The following is a 21932-nucleotide window of genomic DNA, read 5'->3' on the forward strand; positions in this document are numbered from 1 at the left end:
TCCCCTTCCCATCCCTTTTCTGTCACATTTCTTGTTGTGTTATCTGAAATTAGAGTCCAATTCTGCAATTTGCCACAATGGATAGTACTTACGACTCATGAAGAGTTGAGAAATTCCATGAGACTACTCATTGTAGTAAGCACTACTCATGATAGGAAGTGTCCCACAACCTAAGATTGTCCACACTTTGTACCAGAGGGCTATGTTCTGTAAAGCTCCTAGAATACTTTGTGTGTCTCAGGAGTGGGTTTCTATTGTTAGTACATGGGAACCTGCCTTTGTTGACCTTCAGGTCACACAGCAATGTCTAGGTCTTTTCTGGGAAAAAGAGCTGAATTAGTAGGTTTGAGTGGTGGTAGGTCGTGTTTTTGGATGATTACTAATTTTGAATTCTGTTTCCATTTTGTATGCCTATTTAAATGTTGTGCATGCTCAGAGCTTACTGTGGGTTCCTTTTAAATAAATGATCACTCCTGTCTTTGTCAGATATTCAGCTGGCCACCACGTTTTAAAACCTGGTGGTGAATACAGTTTCCGAACATGAGCTGATGACAGAAAATATACTCGGTAGAGATAATTAAATATATTGTAATGGAATATGTGGTGGAGAGCACAACACTTATTCCTGAGACTTCACGAAACCTCATCTTAAAGACAGGTGACATCATGTATCAGAACTGGCTGTTGACATACGTTACAGTTTAGATCAGACGAATAACGTAATGCCATATTTCATCAATTTCAATCGGAGCTCTCCACACATACTCCAGATGGCGATATTGTAATAACCATGCTGGTAATTTAACAAATAATATTGTGCTGTCCTACTTCCTTTTATGTTTTCATTTGGTGCTTAAGACATGGGCGATAGTCTTGCATCTAACCACATACCAGGTTTGAAATGGCATAGCGTTAATCTCTCTTCAGAGAATTTTGTAAAAATATATTAAAGAGAATATTTTAAAAAGTATGTCATATGTAGTTCATTATCCATATTCATTTGTTTCTGTATTTTGGGAATTTATTCTCAGTAATTCTGAGATTGTTAACTCACTTGTAACTCAGCTGGTCAGCTGGAAATGAGGAGCACCTTACACTTTTCTAAGCGTAACTTTGCATTATAGTATTAACCCATAATTTAATGCATCATTGTGAGCTTTTATAACTGTTTGCTTAATTTACTCTTTTGTTAAACCTTTGTTCTACTGCTTGGCTAGTGTTCCCTTCATTTAATTTCTGTAACTACAGTATAGTGAAATAGTGTCTCCACCTTGCTTTTTTTTATGCTGGTTTAAATTACTTTCTTTGTGAATCATTGCTCCACACAGTTCTGCACTTTTTCGAGATAACTGTACAGTATTCTGTGCATAGTTAGATACCCCATGGTGCAATGTTCCACTGCTAAGCTCTCTGCATTCTGGGATTTTTCTCATGGTGCATTCTGGGGTGCCTAATAGAATTCTGGGACTTGAGAACAAACTGAACATTTGGCATGATTCCTTTCCTGGCATACCATAATTCATCATCTTTTGGCAAGCCAGCACCATTTACAAATTGTTGTCAGGCAGCATGGAGGGAGCTCCTGAGTGCCACAGTCCTGACAGTTAATATGAATAGGCCGCACCACAGTTGCCGGACAGTTTTGGATGGGTTGAGCCATGATGATACTATGGAAAAACAGGTAGAGGAGGATGAAATCCACCAGTGACTTCTGCAAGATATTTTACAGGCATAGCTTCATTCAGTGGATTGCAGCATCCGGGGTCTTCCAGCAAGGGCCAGTTCTAGGACCAGGTGAGCAGCATGGTAGCCTTGGGCACCAGCTTCCGGGAGCAGCAAAGTGCTGTGTGGCTTGGCCTTTTTTTGTTTTTGTTTTTGTTTGTCATTGTTCCAATACTGGTATCCATGCCAACAATGGTAAAATGTTGCTTTTTGTCTCAATTTTGGAATGCTATTTACATCTGCTTGTCCCATTTTGGGGAGCGTTTGGTGATGATAAGACATTTTCCACTTTAGTACCCTTCTCTATTAGACTCCTGTACCAATGTTGGATTGGTGCTGGGCTGGAAGGATTGGTGAAAGTGAGGGGATGGGTGTGTGTGTGGGATTGTAGGGATGGGTAGTAACTGCATGTTAGCACTACCATGGTGCCACTTCCCGCAGTTTCCATTGGCTGGGAACAGCAAACGACAGCCACTGGTAGTGGAGGGGCTCCGTGCCTGTGAATGCTCTAGGTAAACAAAATGTCCAAGCCCTCTAGCGGCTTACTCTAACGGGCTAGGAGCCAAAGTTTGCCAACCCCTGAAATATAGGATCAGCTTATGAAAGGATCATATAGTTTTTGCTATTTTTACCTATCCATCTTGGGGAGTCGGCTTATAAATGAACGGGCTAATGAACGAGTATATATGGCATTTAACTTTCCAAAGTGGATTAATTATTGCAGGATAAGCTATCCGATAATTAGAACGCTGTTTTTTTATATGGATGCAAGGCAGTTTATCCCTCCAAAATTTAAGTTATTCCAAAAAAAGTTTCCAATCTAGATGTGGCCTTATTCAGGAAAGCAGTTAAGAAAGGCATATACTTAAAGTTAGGGTTGCACGGCTGAAATTACAAAGGCAAGAAATGGAAAAGTTAATATTCTAATGGCAACATTAACTTGAACTCAATGCATAAATGTGTTTTTGTTTCCTGTTTTTCTGGTTAAATGTACTTTATATATTACTGTTTATTTGGCAAAATCAAACATGCATAAGTGGCCTGTTCCATTATATTATGTAACATAGCTAGTTAATGTTGATGAAGGAACATTATCTCTTGCATTTCTTGACTCTTTGCAATTTTTAATATTGTAGCCATAACATGTTTTTTATTTTGTGTAATGTACGAAACTAAAACATCCAGTATTTTGTTTCAACACCACTTTAAAAGCCATGGTGGATGGAAAATTAAAATGAATATTCACTTGGAAAAAATGTACTGGAAAAATTGTTCTTTGAGACATTTATAAACATTTTTAGCCCTGATGTGTAAGTGATTTATGAGCACTCTCTTGTGGCAATTTATAAAAAACACTTGAAATAGCAAAAAGCGAGTGACAGGAAACTTAATATTGTGCTACGTTTAGTATATTGAAGTGTTTGACCTTCTGTCGTATTTAACCCATGGTTAAAATGTTGTTTATCTTCTAAACATACTTCAACATCATCTGAATTTCTCTGCTACTCAAAATAGCTGAAATGAAGGGTAATATTTATAGATATTTTCCAGAAACCTAAACAAGATATATATTAAGGGTATATTGCTTGATGTTATCTGTTTGCAGCCATGAGAGCGCTTCTGATAAAGTTTGGGTATATGTATATGCTGTTTGTAACAATTTGACAAGTATGCAATTTTTCACTTTTAAAGTCTCTGAAAAATATGTAATGTATTTATGGAACCATTGAATGATGTAAAATTAGTTTTCTGTCCTATTTATAATGGTTTTCTGTAACTTTTAAGGCAAAAATATAGACTAAAATATATACCTATACAAGTGAGGCATTATAGTGATAACATGCTTGTGCATCATTTTATTTGGCATCAAAAGCTTGCATGTTAACCCACTGTTTTTATTTCCCCAAGCACATTAATTTAAAGTTGTATTGATGAATAGCTGTTCATACACAGTGCATGCTAGCAGAAAGATAATTCTTCCCTGACTGATTAAATCGTTGTTTAGCTGGAAAAAAAAACTTGGCAATTATTAAATTGGTTTTCTGGCACAGCCATACATTCTAGGAGACAAGCATTTTTGTTAATGAGAATATTGTTTATAGAAATACATATCTTTGAATGCATTTTAATTGCCCTTTTCTAGAATTCTCAAATCAACATGAAACAAGTGAATATTTTGTAATAATTCAGGACACATGAGTCATTAAACACTTCAGGGAAATCTCTGTTTTGAAGTCCCAAATTTAATGTGAAGATTTCTTCTTTCATAGAGGAAGTGGACAATTTGATGCAATGTGATGCAGCATATTTCAGAAAAAATGAGAATGTTCTTTTGTTAAACATGAAGCAAGCACAAAAAGGTTGGTTTCCTGGTCAAGGCATTTTACTGGAACTGAGATAACTTGGGCTCAGTTCCCTGCTCTGCCAGAATTTTGTGTGCCCTTGGGCAAGTCTCTCAGTCTTTCTCTGTCTCAGTTTGTCTGCCAAATGGGGATAAGAACATCTTATTTCTCCCACCTTTCATCTGTTTTGCCTGGTTAGGGTCCAGACCTGCAAACAGGTATAATTTACACAGTAGTAGTCCCACTGAAGTTATAGGAGGCATTCAGCTTGTAGGGCCAGCCTCTTGTTTATGATGAAAATCTTCAAATAAATGTAAGATAGTTTTATTAGTATTAACTGTTAACTATTGATGCATTTATTCAAGGGATGATAATACTCCCTCCCGTGTCCTCTATCAATCCTAAATAAAAGTGAGTGGTCATACATCCTTAAATCTATATATGGTACAGAGTTACTTTGGAACTGCGTCTACTCCTGTTGAAGTCAATGGGAGTTTGGCCATTCAACTGAATAGAAGCAGGATTGAGACCCTAAGGGTATGTCTTCACTACTGGCTAGATCGGCGGGCAGCGATCGATCCAATGGGGATTTATTTATCGCATCTAGTCTAGACACGATAAATCGATCCCCGAGTGCTCTCTCATCGACCCCTGCACTCCAGCTCGGTGAGAGGCGCAGGCAGAGTCAACAGGGGAGTGGCAGCAGTCGACTCACTGCGGTGAAGACACCACGGTAAGTTAATCTAAGTATGTTGCTAAAGTTGCATAACAGATTGATACCATTCCCACCTACCCCCACCCCAGTGTAGACCAGGCCTAAGACCTTGATCCTGCAATTTGTTCCACCTGGGTGTGCACCCATCAGCATCAGTGGAGCTCTGTATAGGTGCATGTGTCCACCCAAACAGAAAAAGTAGCCTAAGTTTGTAAGTATAAATTACTGACTTTAGACTGACATAGTCACAATAAAGTGGAGAGCAGCCTGAGGCCACTGACCTCCAGAAAGATAGACAGATTTCTCATCTTTGACATTAGCTACTTCAGAGATTTACAAACTCTTAAAATATTGGATAAATGATAAGTACCTTGACTCAATCTCTTTTAAAGACAGTCATTTATATTCCTTATAGAACTAATGCATATTACACTTTACAGTTATACCAGGAAAGGACACAGGGAAAAATGGGCTTTAACAGCTTTCATTAAATTTGTTTCCTGGGCTTTTTTACTCCATTATCTTTTCAATTCGCCTCTTGGAGTACTCCACAATTAAGATAACTCTGAACTTCAAAAAGAAAATGGATATATGCAATGGTGTGGTGGTTAAAAAAACAACAGTGGGTAAACTAACCTAAACTAAACTCATATTCCCCTAATAAGAAGTAGGTAAAATCCATATTCCTCAAATGAGAAGTAGGTCAACTCCATTTACCCTTGGCTACATGACTGAGTGCATGCTGCTCCACCAAAGGCCTAAATGACTTTTTATAGCCCATTTACAACCTAATTTTTGCATGCTTTTCAAATATCAGTAGCTCAGGGCAGATACCTCGTTAGTTAAAATAATTAATTTAAAAAAAATCAGATATTGAGATTGTGTTTAGACAGAAATGTGCCAACAGGCTTCCTTAAAAAAAAAAAAAAAAATTCCCTGCCCCATCCTATATGGCAGGGGTGGGCAAACTTTGGCTTGAGGGCTACATCGGGGAATAGAATTGTATGGCGGGACATGAATACTCACAAAATTGGGGTTGGGATGCGGGAGGGGGTGAGGACTCTGGTTGGGGGTGCAGGCTCTGGGGTGGGGCTGGGGAATGAGGAGTTTGGGGTATCGGAGTGTGCTCTGGGCTGGGACTGAGGGGTACGTAGGGCAGGAGGGAGATCAGAACTAGGGCAGGGGTGCGGGAAGGGGTACAGGTTCTGGCTGGGGGTGCGGGCTCTGAGGGGCTGGAGATGAGAGGTCTAGGGTGCAGGAGGGTGCTCTGGGCTGGGATTGAGGGTTTTGGAGAACAGGAGGCGGATCAGGGCTGAGGCAGGGGATTGGGGCATGGGGAGATGCTCAGGGGAACATTCCATTCAGTATACTCTTATTTTTTGTAGCACAAGATCGTACTCTGTCTTTATTTAAAACCAGTTCAAATTAAACGTAGGGTGAGATCAGTTTTATCTAACACATATTAAAACTTTCATTTAATCAGTTTTAACTCTTTCACCAGTGTAAAACATATGTGACTTCAAAAATCACACATTTAAAAATCTTAGTAGGAGTCAAAATATAGGGCATGTTATTTTAATATATTGAAATGCTATTTTAAGTAATTTTTAGACATTAAGACTCCTTCACAGACATAAACAACTGTACTTCTGGGTTTACAGATAGAGACTACTTTCTGTATCCCTCCTCAATAAAAAACAAGTCCCTGAAACATTCTTAATGTCTTCTGGCATTCATATATGTATGTATATATTGTGTGTATGTGTTCCCAGGCAAAAATTAAGTTAAAATGGAATTAAGAATTTAAAGTATGTATATCGGTAATTTATGGTAAAATGCATTACAAGGATGATGTACTGGAGCATGATAAACCCAGGACATTCAAAGTTAAGGTTCAATTTGAGAGAAATCTAAACATGGAAATGCAAAGCTATCCTTAAGTGTGCCCTGCATACAATGCAAAAACCTTATGAATAGATCATGTTAATTTTTATGGTCCCGTATTAGATTTAACTGATTTTTGAAAAATCATTTGTGATTTTTTTTCCTCATTGTTCCTAATGGAGAAACTTCACTTATGAAGAACAGTGACAAAAAAGATAATTAATCCTAAAAAGTATTCAAATACAGTGTAATGAACATAGCACCGCTCTGTAATTTATGAATACTGTAAGTTGACCTGGTTATTGGAATGCTCACTGTGTGAATATATTGGTTTCATTTAATAGCAGGCTATATAAAGGGAGGGGGAACAAGAAGGAAGGACAAAAGAATAGCTCAAGATAAGCCACCCCTCAGCTAATACTAATGTTGTTAGGGGACAGTAGCCCAACCTTTGGTTCTGTAATCAGTGCTGTAATTTTGGGGAGGATACACTGTATTCGTCATGCATGATATAAGTGATTAAATCCCTCCTTTAAGTGCAGTACTCATCTATGGAGTCATGACCAGCATTTATAGAATGGTATTTAATATGTAAAACAAATGAATATCAACAGGATTGCAATAACTAGTTTATAATAAATAGTGTGCTTGTTTGTGTGCGTGCGTGTCCATGTGTGTCTGAAAAAGAAAGTATCTTTTTCCTAAAGGGTTTCTGATCTGAAATTTTGAAAAATTATGAACAACTGAAAAGAAAGGGTTGGAATAGAAAAGCTCATTAACCTTAACTATATGTATAGCCTATTAGAATAACTATGATTACATATGTTTTATATACTTTTACCCATGCTGCTAACTAGAGCTAGTTGAAAATATTAAAGACATTTTGGTTGTTCTTGATAACATTTTCAATGCTTTTTTTTGTTGCAAGATCTAATACAAGTCTCAAACTTTCTCAGAGTATCATTTCTCTATTACCTCTGCCTGTTGTACCTTAAGTTACTGTGAAATGGCCTTCTCTCATCTAAATTGGTACTGTGCTTATATCACAGAACACGAAACAAATTATATTGTTTGATCTGGGTTAGGGGAACTATCATTAAGTAATAACAGGGAATGTACAGTACAGTATTCAAGAACAAATCAATAATTGATCAAAAAAAACTTTTAAAACTTCTTAAAAGGAGCTTCTAATTTAAAAAAATGCTTTTAGGAAAAAGATGTCTTTTTTTTTAACAGAACGAGGAGTTCTGATGTTGCTATTTACAGCAAACTATTATAGCCTTATTGACATTATCCCTCTGTTTTGCATTTCTTTGATCTCAGCCTCGGCACAGTAACTAAGCAAGCAAGAGAGCATGAGTTTTGCAGGAAGTGAGATGCTCTATTAAACTGGCACATTGAAAACCTTAAATGATACAAAACTTGCAATCCTTTTTGATCATTATAAATTTTTGGAGTGGATCAGTAGGTGAGAAGAGTTACTATCTAGTTGTTGGGCGGACCAGAAGTGAGGCACTTAGTTTTATGGCCTGTGTTATTCAGAAGGTCAGGCTAGATCACTCAGTCCCTTCTGCCTTGAAATTTATGAAACCCCTAGTGCTATTGTACTCCACCAGAGTTTTGCCATTGACTTCCGCGGGACCAGCTATTTCACCCCTGGATTCTGTTTCTGCCTATGCAAATTATATACTGTTTGACCTTGGTCAAATGCCTCTGTCTGCCCATGTAAATCTTGTTTCAGAGCATAAAATAGCCTCCAGCTAAGGGTTCATAAGAACTGTCTCTAAGGGCAAGTTATTCCATAACTATCCACTACAGTATTCTTTGCCTCTTTCTGTGAAGTATGTAGTACTGGACGTAATCAGAGATTGGATAGTGGACTTTAAGGGGCACTTGACCTGCAAATTCCTGTGTTTCTAGATGAGTATATTGACTGTACCTTTCTTGTAAGGGTGTTGAATTAATTGTTTGCAAATTTCTTCGACATCCTTTGATGAAAAGCATTATATACATGCAAATAATAATTGACTTTACAGTTTTAATGTGATAATTTAGTTTTTTTTTCAAGATGCTGTACTCGGAATCTCAGATTTATGGGACAGTTTATTCCTTTGGTGTTATTCCTTCTAGTAATGTATACATACATCTATATATATCTTTTAGAAGCAGCTGTTACAGTGGTAGGTCATCCAAATCAGTACAGTAATAATTAGTACAAAGTCCATTGGACAAGAGTAATGATGCCCATTAGTTTTATAATTTGTTTTTAAATTCAAAAAGGGAAATCTAGCTTCATTCTACAAAGTAAGAGATTATTACGTGAGAAATCCTTTTTAAAACATTCTCTGAATAAATCTTAGATGCTCAAAGCACTTCCCATTGATTTTCACCATCAGTTAGAATATGTAGTTAATGATTTCAACAGTTTGAGATAGATGGTGATGTAAGAACATTATTATTTTCTCTACACTCAATTATCTCTTTCTCTCTCTTTTATTATAGTATAATATAGTGTGTGTATGTATGTATATAGTGTGTGTATAGTATAATAGTATAATATAGTGTATGTATATATGTATATACATATATAAAATATACACTATAGTATAGTATTTTGTGTGTGTGTATATATATATGTATATGTGTATATATATATGTATATGTGTATATATGTATGTGTGTGTGTGTGTGTGTATATATATAATATACTATATACACCTCTACCTTGATATAACGTGATCTGATATAACACGAATTTGGATATAACACGGTAAAGCAGTGCTCTGGGAGGGTGGGGCTGCGCACTCAGGTGGATCAAAGCAAGTTCGATATAACACGGTTTCACCTATAACATGGTAAGATTTGGCTCCCAAGGACAGCGTTATATCGAGATAGAGGTGTATATAGTATAGTATATTGGCCACTCAGTAAAGGAAAGTACAAAGAAAGGTCCAGAGCCTTACTTGTAAAAATCATATTATATATATGTATTAGTATTGCAAAGTGACACATTTTGGAGGGTTATCATAAAGATTATCCAGTGCTCAGTCATGCAACAGATTATTTTAGCCAAAAAATGTCAACAAATGAGATGCCAAAACAAGCCAACTATAATATAATGTAATTCCAATGATATGAACCAGTAATGAAAAGAAAATAAATGTGCCAGGCAGAAGTTCTACCAGCTGTATATTTATGGTTTATCAAAGCTAGGCCATCAAAGTCCAGTGAAGATAGAGAGGGAGTCTTTACACAGCTGAGCAGCCTGAATCCTGTAATGAGGTCTGTTGAATTGCATCTGCCAGGATTCTCTCCGATAGTTTATTGGCAGGCTTCTCTTCCCAAAATAAATACTCCTTCCTGTCTTGTCTAATGCATAGTTTTGCCAGGAAGAGGATTGCCACATCAGTGCTCTGTCATCAGAAGTGTTCTTCACTGGGACTGATGTGCAGCATTCTGTCTATGTATCTTGACTTAGACCAGGAAACTTCTTCTATATTTATTTAAATGAACATATTCTTTTAATGTCTAGCTATATCCATTGCCCATTCCTAATTCTGAATTCCCTTGTGTACAAAGTACAGTGGTCATAATGGTATTGGAACCCTTGTTCCTTGGCATCTCCTTATAATGCCATGTGATTGTATATAAACTATCTCTTTCATGATGTCTAGAACAGGGACCATTTTGTATTCTGAGATTTCACATCAATGGAATTTGCAACAGATGATTTGTGCTTCATAAGTTAAACTGTTGGTTAACAAGAAAAAATAAGTTTCTGTCATTTGAAGGTTGTGAAGAAAGCCGTTAAAATATGAACTGCTTCGAGTGGTCTCCAGAGTTTGCATGCCAGGCACATGAAAGTGACAACTCTGAATGTTGTGAACAGCCTCATTCACCTCAGTGTCTTGTTAACGCTGAAGACAAATAGTGATTATTTATATCAATATTAACTTGTTTACTGATGATTATAAGGAGAAGCATTTATCTTATATGTGTATAATTGTTGGATGCCACAACAGATATTGGTACACTGGGAAATGTGGTAAGTGGTTGTAAGACAGTAGGAGTTCAAGTCTCCATGACAAATCTCAATTTCTTTCCTCATGGGAGATGGGGAAAAAGAGAGACATCCATTCTGTAGTGCCCAAGTCCCTCTTGTGCCAAACATTAAAACAATCTCCCTTGCTTTTATAGATGCTAAATGCTTCAGCCATGTCCAACCAGCTGTCAAGACCTCTAGCTTCCTCCTCACAAACTTATTCAATGCAGGTGTGTCCCTGAACTGGGCTTCATGAGGCCTCGGTTCTATTCCTGACTGTGCCACAGATCCACCATGTGACCTTGGGCAAGTAACTTCACCTTGTTTGCCCTTGCCTGTCCTATTTAGAATGGAAGCTCTTTGGGACTTGGTCTCTCTAACTATGTGTTTGCATAGTGCCTAGCACATAAGGACCCCAATCTCAGTTCAGGTCTCTAGTTGCTACCTTAAATACCAATAACAAATCAGAATATCAATGAAAAATGACAGTTTAGGGAACAGCATAATATTTAATACAATAGCAAAATGAATAAGACAGGAAATACTGTATAGTACTGACTGTCATATTTAATTCAATACAAGCTCAGTGGAGTCACACTGGCATAGAGGTACAGGAGCAAATGTATTTTGGTGAGATCTGGCTCTAAAGACTTCTAGTTTTGTAGGCCATACTTCTATTATTTTGTTATCATGTCTGCAGGACAGTCAACCATATGCTAGATTTTATTATTTAGTCTTTGTCATAAACACTGTCAGCGGCGGTGTCAGTTGTTCTGTTTTTCAACTTGGTCACTTTGGGCCACCATGTCATCAAACTTGTCGAGTGCTGCTAGTGCTCCCTTACTTTTTCTATTAAGTAGGTATGGCAGTTTGAGAATTTTGCTTTTTTTCACCCATCTTCTGTCTGCAGGGAACACCTGACTGAGAGAGTGACTGTGTGAGCTTTGGGAATGAAATCTTAGTTTTGAAAAAAATCTGTTTGCTGAATTTTTGTTTATATTTTACAGATGAATTTGTCTGGACTATTATAGCCCTTTGGAAGCTTTCATGCTATAACAGCACTGTGTCTTGTTGCTTGTTATGTAAAGCTCCACAGCATTCCTCATTCATACCTGTTTTATTCACATTAGCTCTGCCCATCCTCCCTACCTGCAAGACCCAAATGTGGAATGCAATGTATGTGGTAAAGACCAGAAATGAGGGAACAATTATTTATGCAGGAAACTTAAAATGCTTTGCTAGTAATTCCTTTAAGGTAAATAAAATGTTGTATAATCAGGTTTTTTATTCTTTATTTCTGAGGTGAATAATTTACAACAATAAAAATGAGGGGACACCAAATCTGTGTGAGAGATACATAACTTTGCAACTGAAGTCAGTGACATGACTCAGAATGAGGCTCGTATAAAAAGTCTTCCTGTGGCTGTTGTGTCTAAACCTGAAAATGAATGATTTCTCATAGACATTTTAGCAGGAAATTGAGTACAGTTTTTTTTAAGTGATATTGCATGGCAAAAAGATAAATACATCAAGATAGCAAAAGAAATGAATATATCCTTCCTAGCCGAAACCTTACATGCCACATAATCCCTTAGCTTTGAGGTTAAGTAAGGTTTAAATAATGCACAGGCATTTTTGTTTGCCTTCTGCAGTGGGGTGAATTTCACTCTAAGGCAGGGGTTCCCAAACTTGGTTCGTGGCTTGTTCAGGCCCCTGGCAGGCTGTGAGATGCTTTGTTTACCTGAGCATTTGCAGGTGCAGCCACTTGCAGCTCCCAGTGGCCACGGTTCGCTGTTCCTGGCCAATGGGAGCTGCGGGAAGCGGCATGGGCTGGGCCACCGCTTCCCGCAGCTCTCATTGTCTGGGAACAGTGAACCACAGCCACTGGGAGCTGCGAGAAGCCATATCTGTGGACGCTCAGGTACACAAAGCATCTCGCGGCCCGCCAGGGGCTTACCCTGAACAAGCTGTGAACCAAGTTTGGGAACCCCTGCTCTAAGTGAACAAACAATGGGAAAAATGAAAGCTATCACATAATTAGAGCTTCCAGGTTAAGTGTAAGAGGATAAACATGATAGTTGCCAATTTTATATATTTTGTAACTTTTTTCAGCTTTTCTTTTGGATTATTTCCTTAACTGGAATGGCTAGATGGTCAGAGGGGATTGCTGAAATCACTAAGCTATCTATTTATGCACATAACTAGTCTATGTAGTCATGTTCCTAACACTGTTACCTTTGTCTTCTCCCCAATTCTGCCAGATTGTTTTACTTCCAGTTGTTGCTTTTGTCTGAAATTAGATTGTAAACTCTAACATTCAGGGAAATCAAATACCAGGAATCCTATGTATGCAGCATGAGTACTTTATTTTATATTGACAAATATAATTAAGTTTTAATTATTTATGATGATGCTTCGTAATACATTGGGAAATGTTTTGTAGTATACTTTATACAAGCAAAGAAGCATTTGTAAGTGGAGCCTTATCTTCACTCTGCCGTTAAACCTTCTTTGACAACTGTGATGAAACCACTGGGTTTTTATCAGGTTTGTAGATTAGCAAAGTGAGATTTACTGAATTGTACTGTCGCTGCCAACTTTCTTTAAATATTATATATGAAAAAGAGACATATTTGAATATTTATATTTGACATTTCAGATCCAGAATGCCAATGATGTGTTAATAGCACCACTGGAAAAGTTTCGTAAAGAACAAATAGGTGCAGCAAAAGTAAGGAACCAATTCTTATTTATTTTATATTTGATTTAAGTTCACGCTACGTTGATTGTTAGATTACAAGCATTTTAAAGTAATGATTCCATTGTTCTCAGTGTATTTGTGTATTAATAAATTGGACTTAGTTCTTTGCTTTAGAGGAATGGAACATTTTAGAAGGGACATTTTAAGGTTCTGGATATATTGCATACCTCAGGCACTAATAGAGCCTTTTGTTTTGCAGCAAATCTGCCATATCCTTTAGTTGCCTTTATTTTCTGTATTTAGGTTTAATTCACTCCCATATGGAAAACCAAAAAGTAACTGAGAAATATTGTAGACACTCAGTTTTTACTAGCCCAGAGTCATTCTAATGTGCATTGTGAACCTCTCCAATGTTCCTATCCTAGCAGCTGAAGAAGAAGCAAAGGCAGGAACTGTGAGAGAACTTTTTACAGTTTTGTCTGCCCTATACTCATTGGCTGTTTGCTTCAGTCTCTCCCTCCCCCTCCATCACAGTTTCTTCACCTCAGCTTCACTCCCTACCTGCCACTTTTACCCCCTTCTCCCCTATCCTGGCCCCTCACCCTACTTCCCTTCCCCTTTCTTTCCATTTTTCTTACTCCCTCCTAAGTAAATCCAATATCACCTTTTTCCTCCCACAAGTATGGAAATAATGTGATGTTTTCTGCTTGTGTGTTACATCCCTCCCCCATCTTGTGTCTATAATGTCAAGGTAGATAGCAAGCTCTTTGGGGGTAGGGACCATTTACTGCAGTGTTTTCACAAGGCCTAGCACAAGGCGGCCCCGTTCTTGGTTGTCCCTTAAGCACTGCCATAAGAAACATCAGTCATAATAATTTTATGCCTCTGGATCACTACAAAAACTTAAATAATAGATAAACAAAACTGATGGAGGAAAGGAGAAACCAAAAAAGAGTGCTTTTAAAATGGGAGGAGAAACAGTCAAATGAACTGACTCACCTCCAACTCCGTACAAAGAGGCCTATCTCTCCTCTGGGTGCAGCAGAGGAGGCGAATGACAAAGCAGCTGGTTGTGGCTCCTTCATTCTAAAAGCAGCCAAAGCCTTGTTCAATCCTTGGTATAGTTTAGAACCACCTTGGCGCTATTCTATACTGTGCTGTGGATGTAGTGATTCCAAAGGGGCACTGCACGTTCTCAGAGCTCAGTGTGCTTTGGCCGTGTCTCCTTCGGCCTTTGCCCCCCTCTGGGTTACAGTGTCCAGATATTTCTTCTATATGGAGAATCTCTAGTTGGTGATTTAAGACATCTATATAGTTGGCAGAGCAGCACAAAGAGCTGTAGCAAGGCTCAGTATTGAGCCCAGAGAACCTGGGGGTACATTCAGAAAAGGAGTTTCCTAGGTGTAGTCTCTCAACCTAGAAAGCCCTATTTCCATCTCAATGCAGAATTCTTAAGGTGCACAGAACTCTTACTGATTAGTTGCCTTGGAGAGTCTTAAAGAGTACAATAGTTAATAAGGTGCATGATTCTGGTACCAGACAGTGCTCCCTGAGTACATGTACTGCTTCTGAAATATTGTGCCCTTGATTTAAAACTTTGCTGACAGATTATCCGGGAAGTCTTTCAATTTTTAATATTGCTTTGGTTTGAAGAAACCATTCTAGTTTTGTTTAGTTCTTGTATAAAGAGCATAACGTGGTGGGCCTATAAAATAGATAATAGGGCTTGCACTCTTTCTGCTTCAGAGCAGAGTCGCAGGAGGTGAAAATATATATGGTAAGAGGAGAAATGGAGAATGTAAGTGATAATATTTGAGTGTTTTCTGTACTGCTTCTGTGAGTGTTGCAGAGAGATGGAGAACCCTCTGTTCAGGAACTAAGCACATGTTTAGATCAAATTCCTGCTGTGGACCTGTGGTCAGACCTCTGTGGACAAAGAAGATGTTTCCTTCCCTCATGTTTGATTTTTTTGTGTGTGTACAGCTGCATGCTTTCCTTACCACACCTATGTCCTGCTATGCAGATGCAGAACATGGCAATTTGTTTGTAACTATGCTGCAGATAATAGAGTGTAATGCCATCTGAAAATGCTTTCTATTTTTTTAGCAGTTTTCATTTCTACCTGCATTGACAGTTTGATTCTTTGTGTTGCTATTTAATTTTGTAATAACATAGCTTCAGGGACATGATTGCCTGTTCTATAGAGACTCACTGTGTTGTTGACAGTGTCTGGAGAAGCTAATCAAGACTCTATCCAGAGGGCATTAACATGGCTTCTTGGTTAGGGTGCGGAGGTCATTGTAGAGCAATGTGCAGCACTCACTGTCCCCTTTAGATATATGCAATCAATGACTCTGTAGACAGTTAATACTTCCGTGTTTGGGGATTGCTCACTCCCATTTGCTGTTGCCATGAACAATAACACCAGACACTTTATATAGGGCTCTACCTGGGTAGAGCACTTTACAAACATTAATTAATTCTTACAGCGTTCCTGCTAGATAGGCATTTGTCGCCATTTCATAACTGGGAGAAAAGGGACATGCAGAGGTCAAGAGAATTGCCCAAGCCACACAACAACTTAGTGGCTGAGCTAAGACTGGAACCCAGATCTTCCAACTCAGTCTTATGCCTAATCCATTAGACCAGGGGTCGGCAACCTTTCAGAAGTGGTATGCTGAGTCTTCATTTATTCACTCTAATTTAAAGTTTTGTGTGGCGGTAATACATTTTAACGTTTTTAGAAAGTCTCTCTCTATAAGTCTATAAACTATTGTTGTATGTAATGTAAACAAGTCTTTTAAAATGTTTAAGAAGCTTCATTTAAAATTAAATTAAAATGCAGATCTTATCAGTTTAGTGTGGTGATTCTTAACCTGGGGTGCACGCACCTCCTGGGGCAGGCCAGTGCAAGGATATTTGGCGCCCCAGGCAAAACTTCCACCTTGCGACCGTCCCTCCCCCCTTGCATATTGGTTCATTGAGGGGCAAATCCCAACGAGTCTTTATAGACCTCAGAGGCCAGCCTGCCCAGGGGCCAGCCATGCCCAGAGGCTGCTCCCCAGACCAGGTCCCCCCTCCCCGTGCCCTGAACTCCCCTCGAGGGTGTACAGCCCCCCTGCAAGCCCTCCCCTCCCCACCCCACCCAGGTGGCCCCCGTCCTGAGTCCACTCACTGCCTTTGCCGGGTTTGGGCCACTGCAGCAGCTCGACAGGGAGAAGCCGCCTTCCGGAGGCACCGAAGAGCCAGAGCATCCCGCTTGCAGCAGCAGTGAGCCCCAGCCATGGAGGAGCTGGTGCGGTGCAGGGGGGTAGCAGCCCTGCAAAGGTGGTCGTGGCGCTAATGGGTAGCAGCTGCGCCCTTCCACCTCTCCCACCCAGCCTGCGGCTCGGCGCTCTCCTGGGGGCTCCTGCGGGCTGTATGCAGGTGCCAGCCCCCATGTGCCCCCCAGCTCCCCCGTCACCTAGGGTTACCATATTTCAACAATCAAAAAAGAGGGGAGAACCCTGCCTTGGCCCCACCTCCATCCACTCCCTCCCACTTCCCACCCCGATTGCCCCGGACAGAACCCCCAACACCCCCTGCTCCTTGTCCCCTAACTGCTCCCTCCTGAGACCTCTCCACCCTAACTGCCTACCCCCTACCTGTCCTCTGATTGCCCCAACCTTATCCACATCCCCACCCCCAGACAGACCCCCAGGGACTTCCATGCCCCATCCAACCACTCCGCGCCCTCTGACAGGACCCCCAGAACTCCTGACCCATCCAACCCCCCTCCTGCTCCCTGTCACCTGGCTGCTTCTATCCCTCTCCACAACCCCACCCTCTGAGAGCCCCCACAGAACTCCCAACCCATCCCACCCTCCCCCTGCTCCCTGACTGCGCCCTGGGACTCTCCTTACCATGCCCATACCGGTCAGATGCTGGCTCCATGTGGAGGCAAAACTCCACATGGAGTGCTGAAGTAGCGGGAGGGGGGGAGCTGTGGGAGGAGCAGCGGTGAGGGGGGAAACTAGGGGGAGTGCCTGACTGGGCTGCGGCCCAGTGCCCCCCCGGGGGAGCTCCTGCAGCAGATGCATGCGGGTGGTGGTCCCCATTCGCCCCTCGGCTCTCCCCTCACCGCGCTTGGGCTCTGCAGCTCCCAAGAGTGTGACCCGCCTCTGCCTCTCCCACATAGTCTCAGGGCTCTGCACTCCGGCGGCTCACACTCCTGGGAGCCGCAGAACCTGAGCGCGGTGAGGGGGGAGCCAAGGGGCACACAGGGACCGCCACCCACATGCATCCACTGCAGCAGCCCACCCAGGGAGGCACCCTAACCCTAACCCTGCCGCCGGCCCCGCTTAGCCTCCTGCCGACCAGGGGTTTCGTTCACTCAGCTGGCAGTGTGCTGAGCGGGGCTGGCGGCCGGGACCCAGGCTAGCAACCACGTGCCAGGCAAAATCGGCTCGCATGCCGAAGGTGGCACGCATGCTGTAGGTTGCCGACCCCTGCATTAGACCTTGTTACCTTTCTTTTGGACCATTAGGTTCCTGGGCTGACACCTCTTAAGCTCAGCCACCAGACAGGAGCTCTATTAGTTGGTTGTTTTAGAAAAATCCAAAATAAATATATTTGTCTTTTCTTCTTCTGCTTTGCCTGAGTTCAACTGTCAGCTTCAATGCTGGGTGGTTATACCCACATAATCTAGGGTATGATTGGGTCTGATATGAAGTGGATCTGTCAAATGAAATAGTTGCAAAGGGCATTGAGATGAATGAGAGCAGCACAAAGAGGTGATACTTAATTACATTTAATGTTCTTCAAAAAAAAATGAGAATCTGTCAAGGTTTTTCCCCCACTTTGAACTTTAGGGTACAAAAAGTGGGGACCCGCATGAACACCTTTAAGCTTAATTACTAGCTTAAATCTAGTACACTGCCACCAGCCAGAATTTAGTGTCTGGCACACTTTCTGTTCCTCCCCAAACCCCTTGGGTCTTAGAACAAGGAGAAATTAACCATCCCCCTCCTTTTCCCCCTAGACTTTCCCCTCCCTGGGTTGCCTTGAGAGGCTTCACACCGATCCAAACTCCTTGGATCTTAAAAGAAGGAGGTATTACCATCCCCTCTACCTTCCCCCCACCAATCCCTGGTGAGTTCAGACTCAATCCCTTGGATTTTAAAATAAGGAAAAATCAATCAGGTTCTTAAAAAGAAAGCTTTTAATTAAAGAAAGAAGAGGTAAAAATTATCTCTGTAAAATCAGGATGGAAAATGCTTTACACGGTATTCAGATTCATACAGACCAGAGGGACTCCCCCCACAGCCTTAGATTCAAAGTTACAGCAAACAGAGGTAAAAATCCTTCCAGCAAAAATACACATTTACATGTTGAGAAAACAAACATAAGACTAATCCGCCTTGCCTGGCTACTACTTACAGTTTTGAAACATGAAAGACTGATTCAGAAAGATTTGGAGAAAGCCTGGGTGTAGGTCTGGTCCCTCTTAGCCCCAAGAGCGAACAATGAACAACAAAAAAAGCACAAAGACTTCCCTCCACCAAGATTTGAAAGTATCTTGTCCCCCTATTGGTCCTCTGTTCAGGTGTCAGCCAGGTTTACTGAGCTTCTTAACCCTTTACAGGTAAAAGAGACATTAACCCTTAACTATCTGTTTATGACAGAACCTCTAACAAGAATGGTAAATCTATAAAGTACAATAGGAATGGGTTAGAAATAAAGGTATGGAAAACTGAGGCTATGTCGCCACTACAAATTACTTCAGCATAATTCACATCGCTCAGGGGTGTGAAACTTACAAAACTCTTTAGTTAATACAGGTTTGCACAGAAGATTTGCAAACTTTTAGTGAACTTTTGGCTGAATGTGGAGTGATCTCTCCATATGTAACAAACTGGAAACCCAGTTTGGACTTTTGTAATGAAAGTTTCACAGCACTCGAAGGATGTTTGTACACGAGGATCTCATTTATACTTGACATCTTCACTGGGCCCTCAAACTCTGAATAGTGGTAAAGGTGCCATAGATGCAAACCTCACCACCTTATCCTGCAACAGGAAAGGTGCACTTCTTTGAACTTGCTTTTTTCTAACACAAAAACTCACAGCAGCATGTACATTTAAAAAAAAAATCCAAACCCTAACAAAATAAAACAGCCCTACCAAAGAACACAATAAACTGCCCACACAGTTCTCCCCCTGAAGAGAAGATGGGAGAGAAAACAAATCACAAATGAGAGATGTTAGTCACATTGCTAATGCACTCCTGCAAGTTGCTCCGATACTATGGTGACGTGTGTATAAGAATCTATATAGAATGGAATAGAAAAAAGCAATATATTTAGAGGTAATTTTTGTCTGATTTTTTTTTAAAGAAATTAGGCATGCAAAGGTAGGTTAAATTGTGCTCCTAGTTTTCATGCACAATTCCCACAGTTGCAAGCACAATTCAAGTAGCTGGGTGTGAAAATGCTTAATCAGTCTTTTTGACCAGAGTTACCTGGTTTGTGCTCCTATATTCTTTTAAAAACATGTTCTAAACATTGTATCATTTTCTTTCTTTATCAGACCTTTTTAATTTGAATTGTTTTACTCCTGTTGAGTTTATAATATGAACCTTGTAGAAGTAGCACCTTGCTCAAATGTGAGCATTATTAGCATCCATATAATGGGAGGTATTAATGCATATCAGTATGAGCTATCAGCTTTTGTCAGAATTTGGTGGGGAATGAAAGGATGTGAGGAAGGGTTTTGAGTATTTAGGGTTTCTTCTTTTTTCTTTCTTTTTAATTACTGGATTTACTTCAGTGGGAACTGCATGTATACCTAAAGCAGATATAGGCCCACAAAGTTAAAAATAAGGGTTAGGAAGAGGATTTCTGACAGAACAGTGGTAATGCAATTGCACAAATTAGAAAGATTATTGAGGATAAACTATACCCAATATACAGTATAAAGCTGTACATCTGTATTTTATATTCAGTGTCACCATAAACCCAGTGAGTAAAGTTCAAGTGGTTTTCGTATATCAAATGGTTTTCGTATATAATATATATTATTGGAATCTCCAATAATAAAGAATAATCCTTTGTAAGACACAAAAACTGTCCCCACAGATCTTGGAAATAAAATATTACTGTTTTTAACCAAACCAACAGTACACAATCTACGTCCCTTTCTGCTCTTCTTGATTATTTATATTACTTACTCTTCTGTTTTTATTGCACATATTTCAATTCTTCCTTTTCTGTGCACACTCAGTTTAACTAAAACGGAGAACTCTCTAGAGACTATAGAAATCCAGCCTTGCATTAGGTAGCCTGATGATTTACTCCATCTGAGTTGAAAAAATGACCTCTGTAATTATTGTATAAATCATAGGAAAAGCAGAGTGAGCTAACTGGGAAAAAATTTCAGGAACGAAGCAACTTACCTTATTTGGTAAATGTGGTTTGCTAGTCCCCAGCTGGTAACATTGGTGAGATCATTGTGTGATGTGTTGTGTGCGCTAAGGCCAAACTCTCATGTTTCTTTTTATTTATGAAGTACAGTATTTAGCAATATTTGTTCAAATGTTCATTGACTTTCACTACAGACAAATCAGATCAAAGAGAAAAGAAGCAAACTTAGATTTTTTAAGAGTTAAAAGAACAGTGTTATTTCCCGTTTTAAAATTTCATGTTTCAGAAAATTGTTATTTCTTCTATCCCAGGGGAATTTCTGTTGTTGTTTTTACTTTAATTCATTCTTAGCTATAAGTATTCCTTTTAACTTGGAAAACAAATTCATGTTCACTGCTGGGATTAATTTACCCCAGCTATATTTCACAGCAGCTCACTTAGTCTAGCCACAGAAGTTACAGTGTAGTTTGTAACTGTCACATTTGTATTGCCCAACAATGTAACACTCATAAAACAAAATGAAAATATAGCTTTTACAGTTACATTATGCAGAAGTTATTAGAGTTTCTTGGCGAGTCACCCGATAGCAGCTGGAAATCCACTATGATTCCATAAAGGAAGCTAACTTAGTTTAGTTTTAGGATATCCAGTGCAAATGCAAATTGGTTTTTAATAGCGGTAAACAGAAAGATTCCTTAGCATTAGAGATATGGGCAGAGTCAACGTGTCATGGTAAGCTGGTATCTGAGCAGAGTCAACATTGGGCCTTGTGTGTCCACAAGGTCACCAGTTTTGAAATCCTTTAAGTATCAGTGTGAATCTGAGCTGTGGTAACAAAAGTACGTGTCAAGTTATTTTAATTATAAGGCTGTAAGCAATTGCCAGGTGTTTCAAGCTGGCCATGACTTGTCCCCAAAGCCAGGTCACTGTAGGGCTTTTTAAGCTTTTTGTCTTGCCCCAATTTGTGCTCAATATGAGGTTGAGGGGACAGAAATTGGACTTTTGTGAGTTCCCTTTGATGGCCAAGTGGCTGCTGCCTCTTGACCCTGTTCCTATGCTGGCCTAACATTGTGGGCAGTAGAAGCAATAGAGTAGCGCAATGGAGGCAACAGCTCACCTGGCAGCTG

At 39.9% G+C, this 21932-nt stretch overlaps 1 protein-coding gene across 1 annotated transcript in view; it reads left to right on the top strand.

The window, feature by feature from the left end:
- The window catches only part of ARHGAP42 (Rho GTPase activating protein 42), a 264435-nt gene that overhangs the window by 147345 nt on the left and 95158 nt on the right, over window positions 1-21932 (top strand). The window contains exon 4 of the mRNA XM_030560108.1: window positions 13365-13436. Coding sequence (XP_030415968.1) covers window positions 13365-13436 — 72 coding nt within the window. The remainder of the gene's footprint in view (window positions 1-13364; window positions 13437-21932) is intronic.

This window comes from Gopherus evgoodei, chromosome 1, assembly GCF_007399415.2.
Source record: "Gopherus evgoodei ecotype Sinaloan lineage chromosome 1, rGopEvg1_v1.p, whole genome shotgun sequence".
NCBI classification, from domain to species: Eukaryota; Metazoa; Chordata; order Testudines; family Testudinidae; genus Gopherus; species Gopherus evgoodei.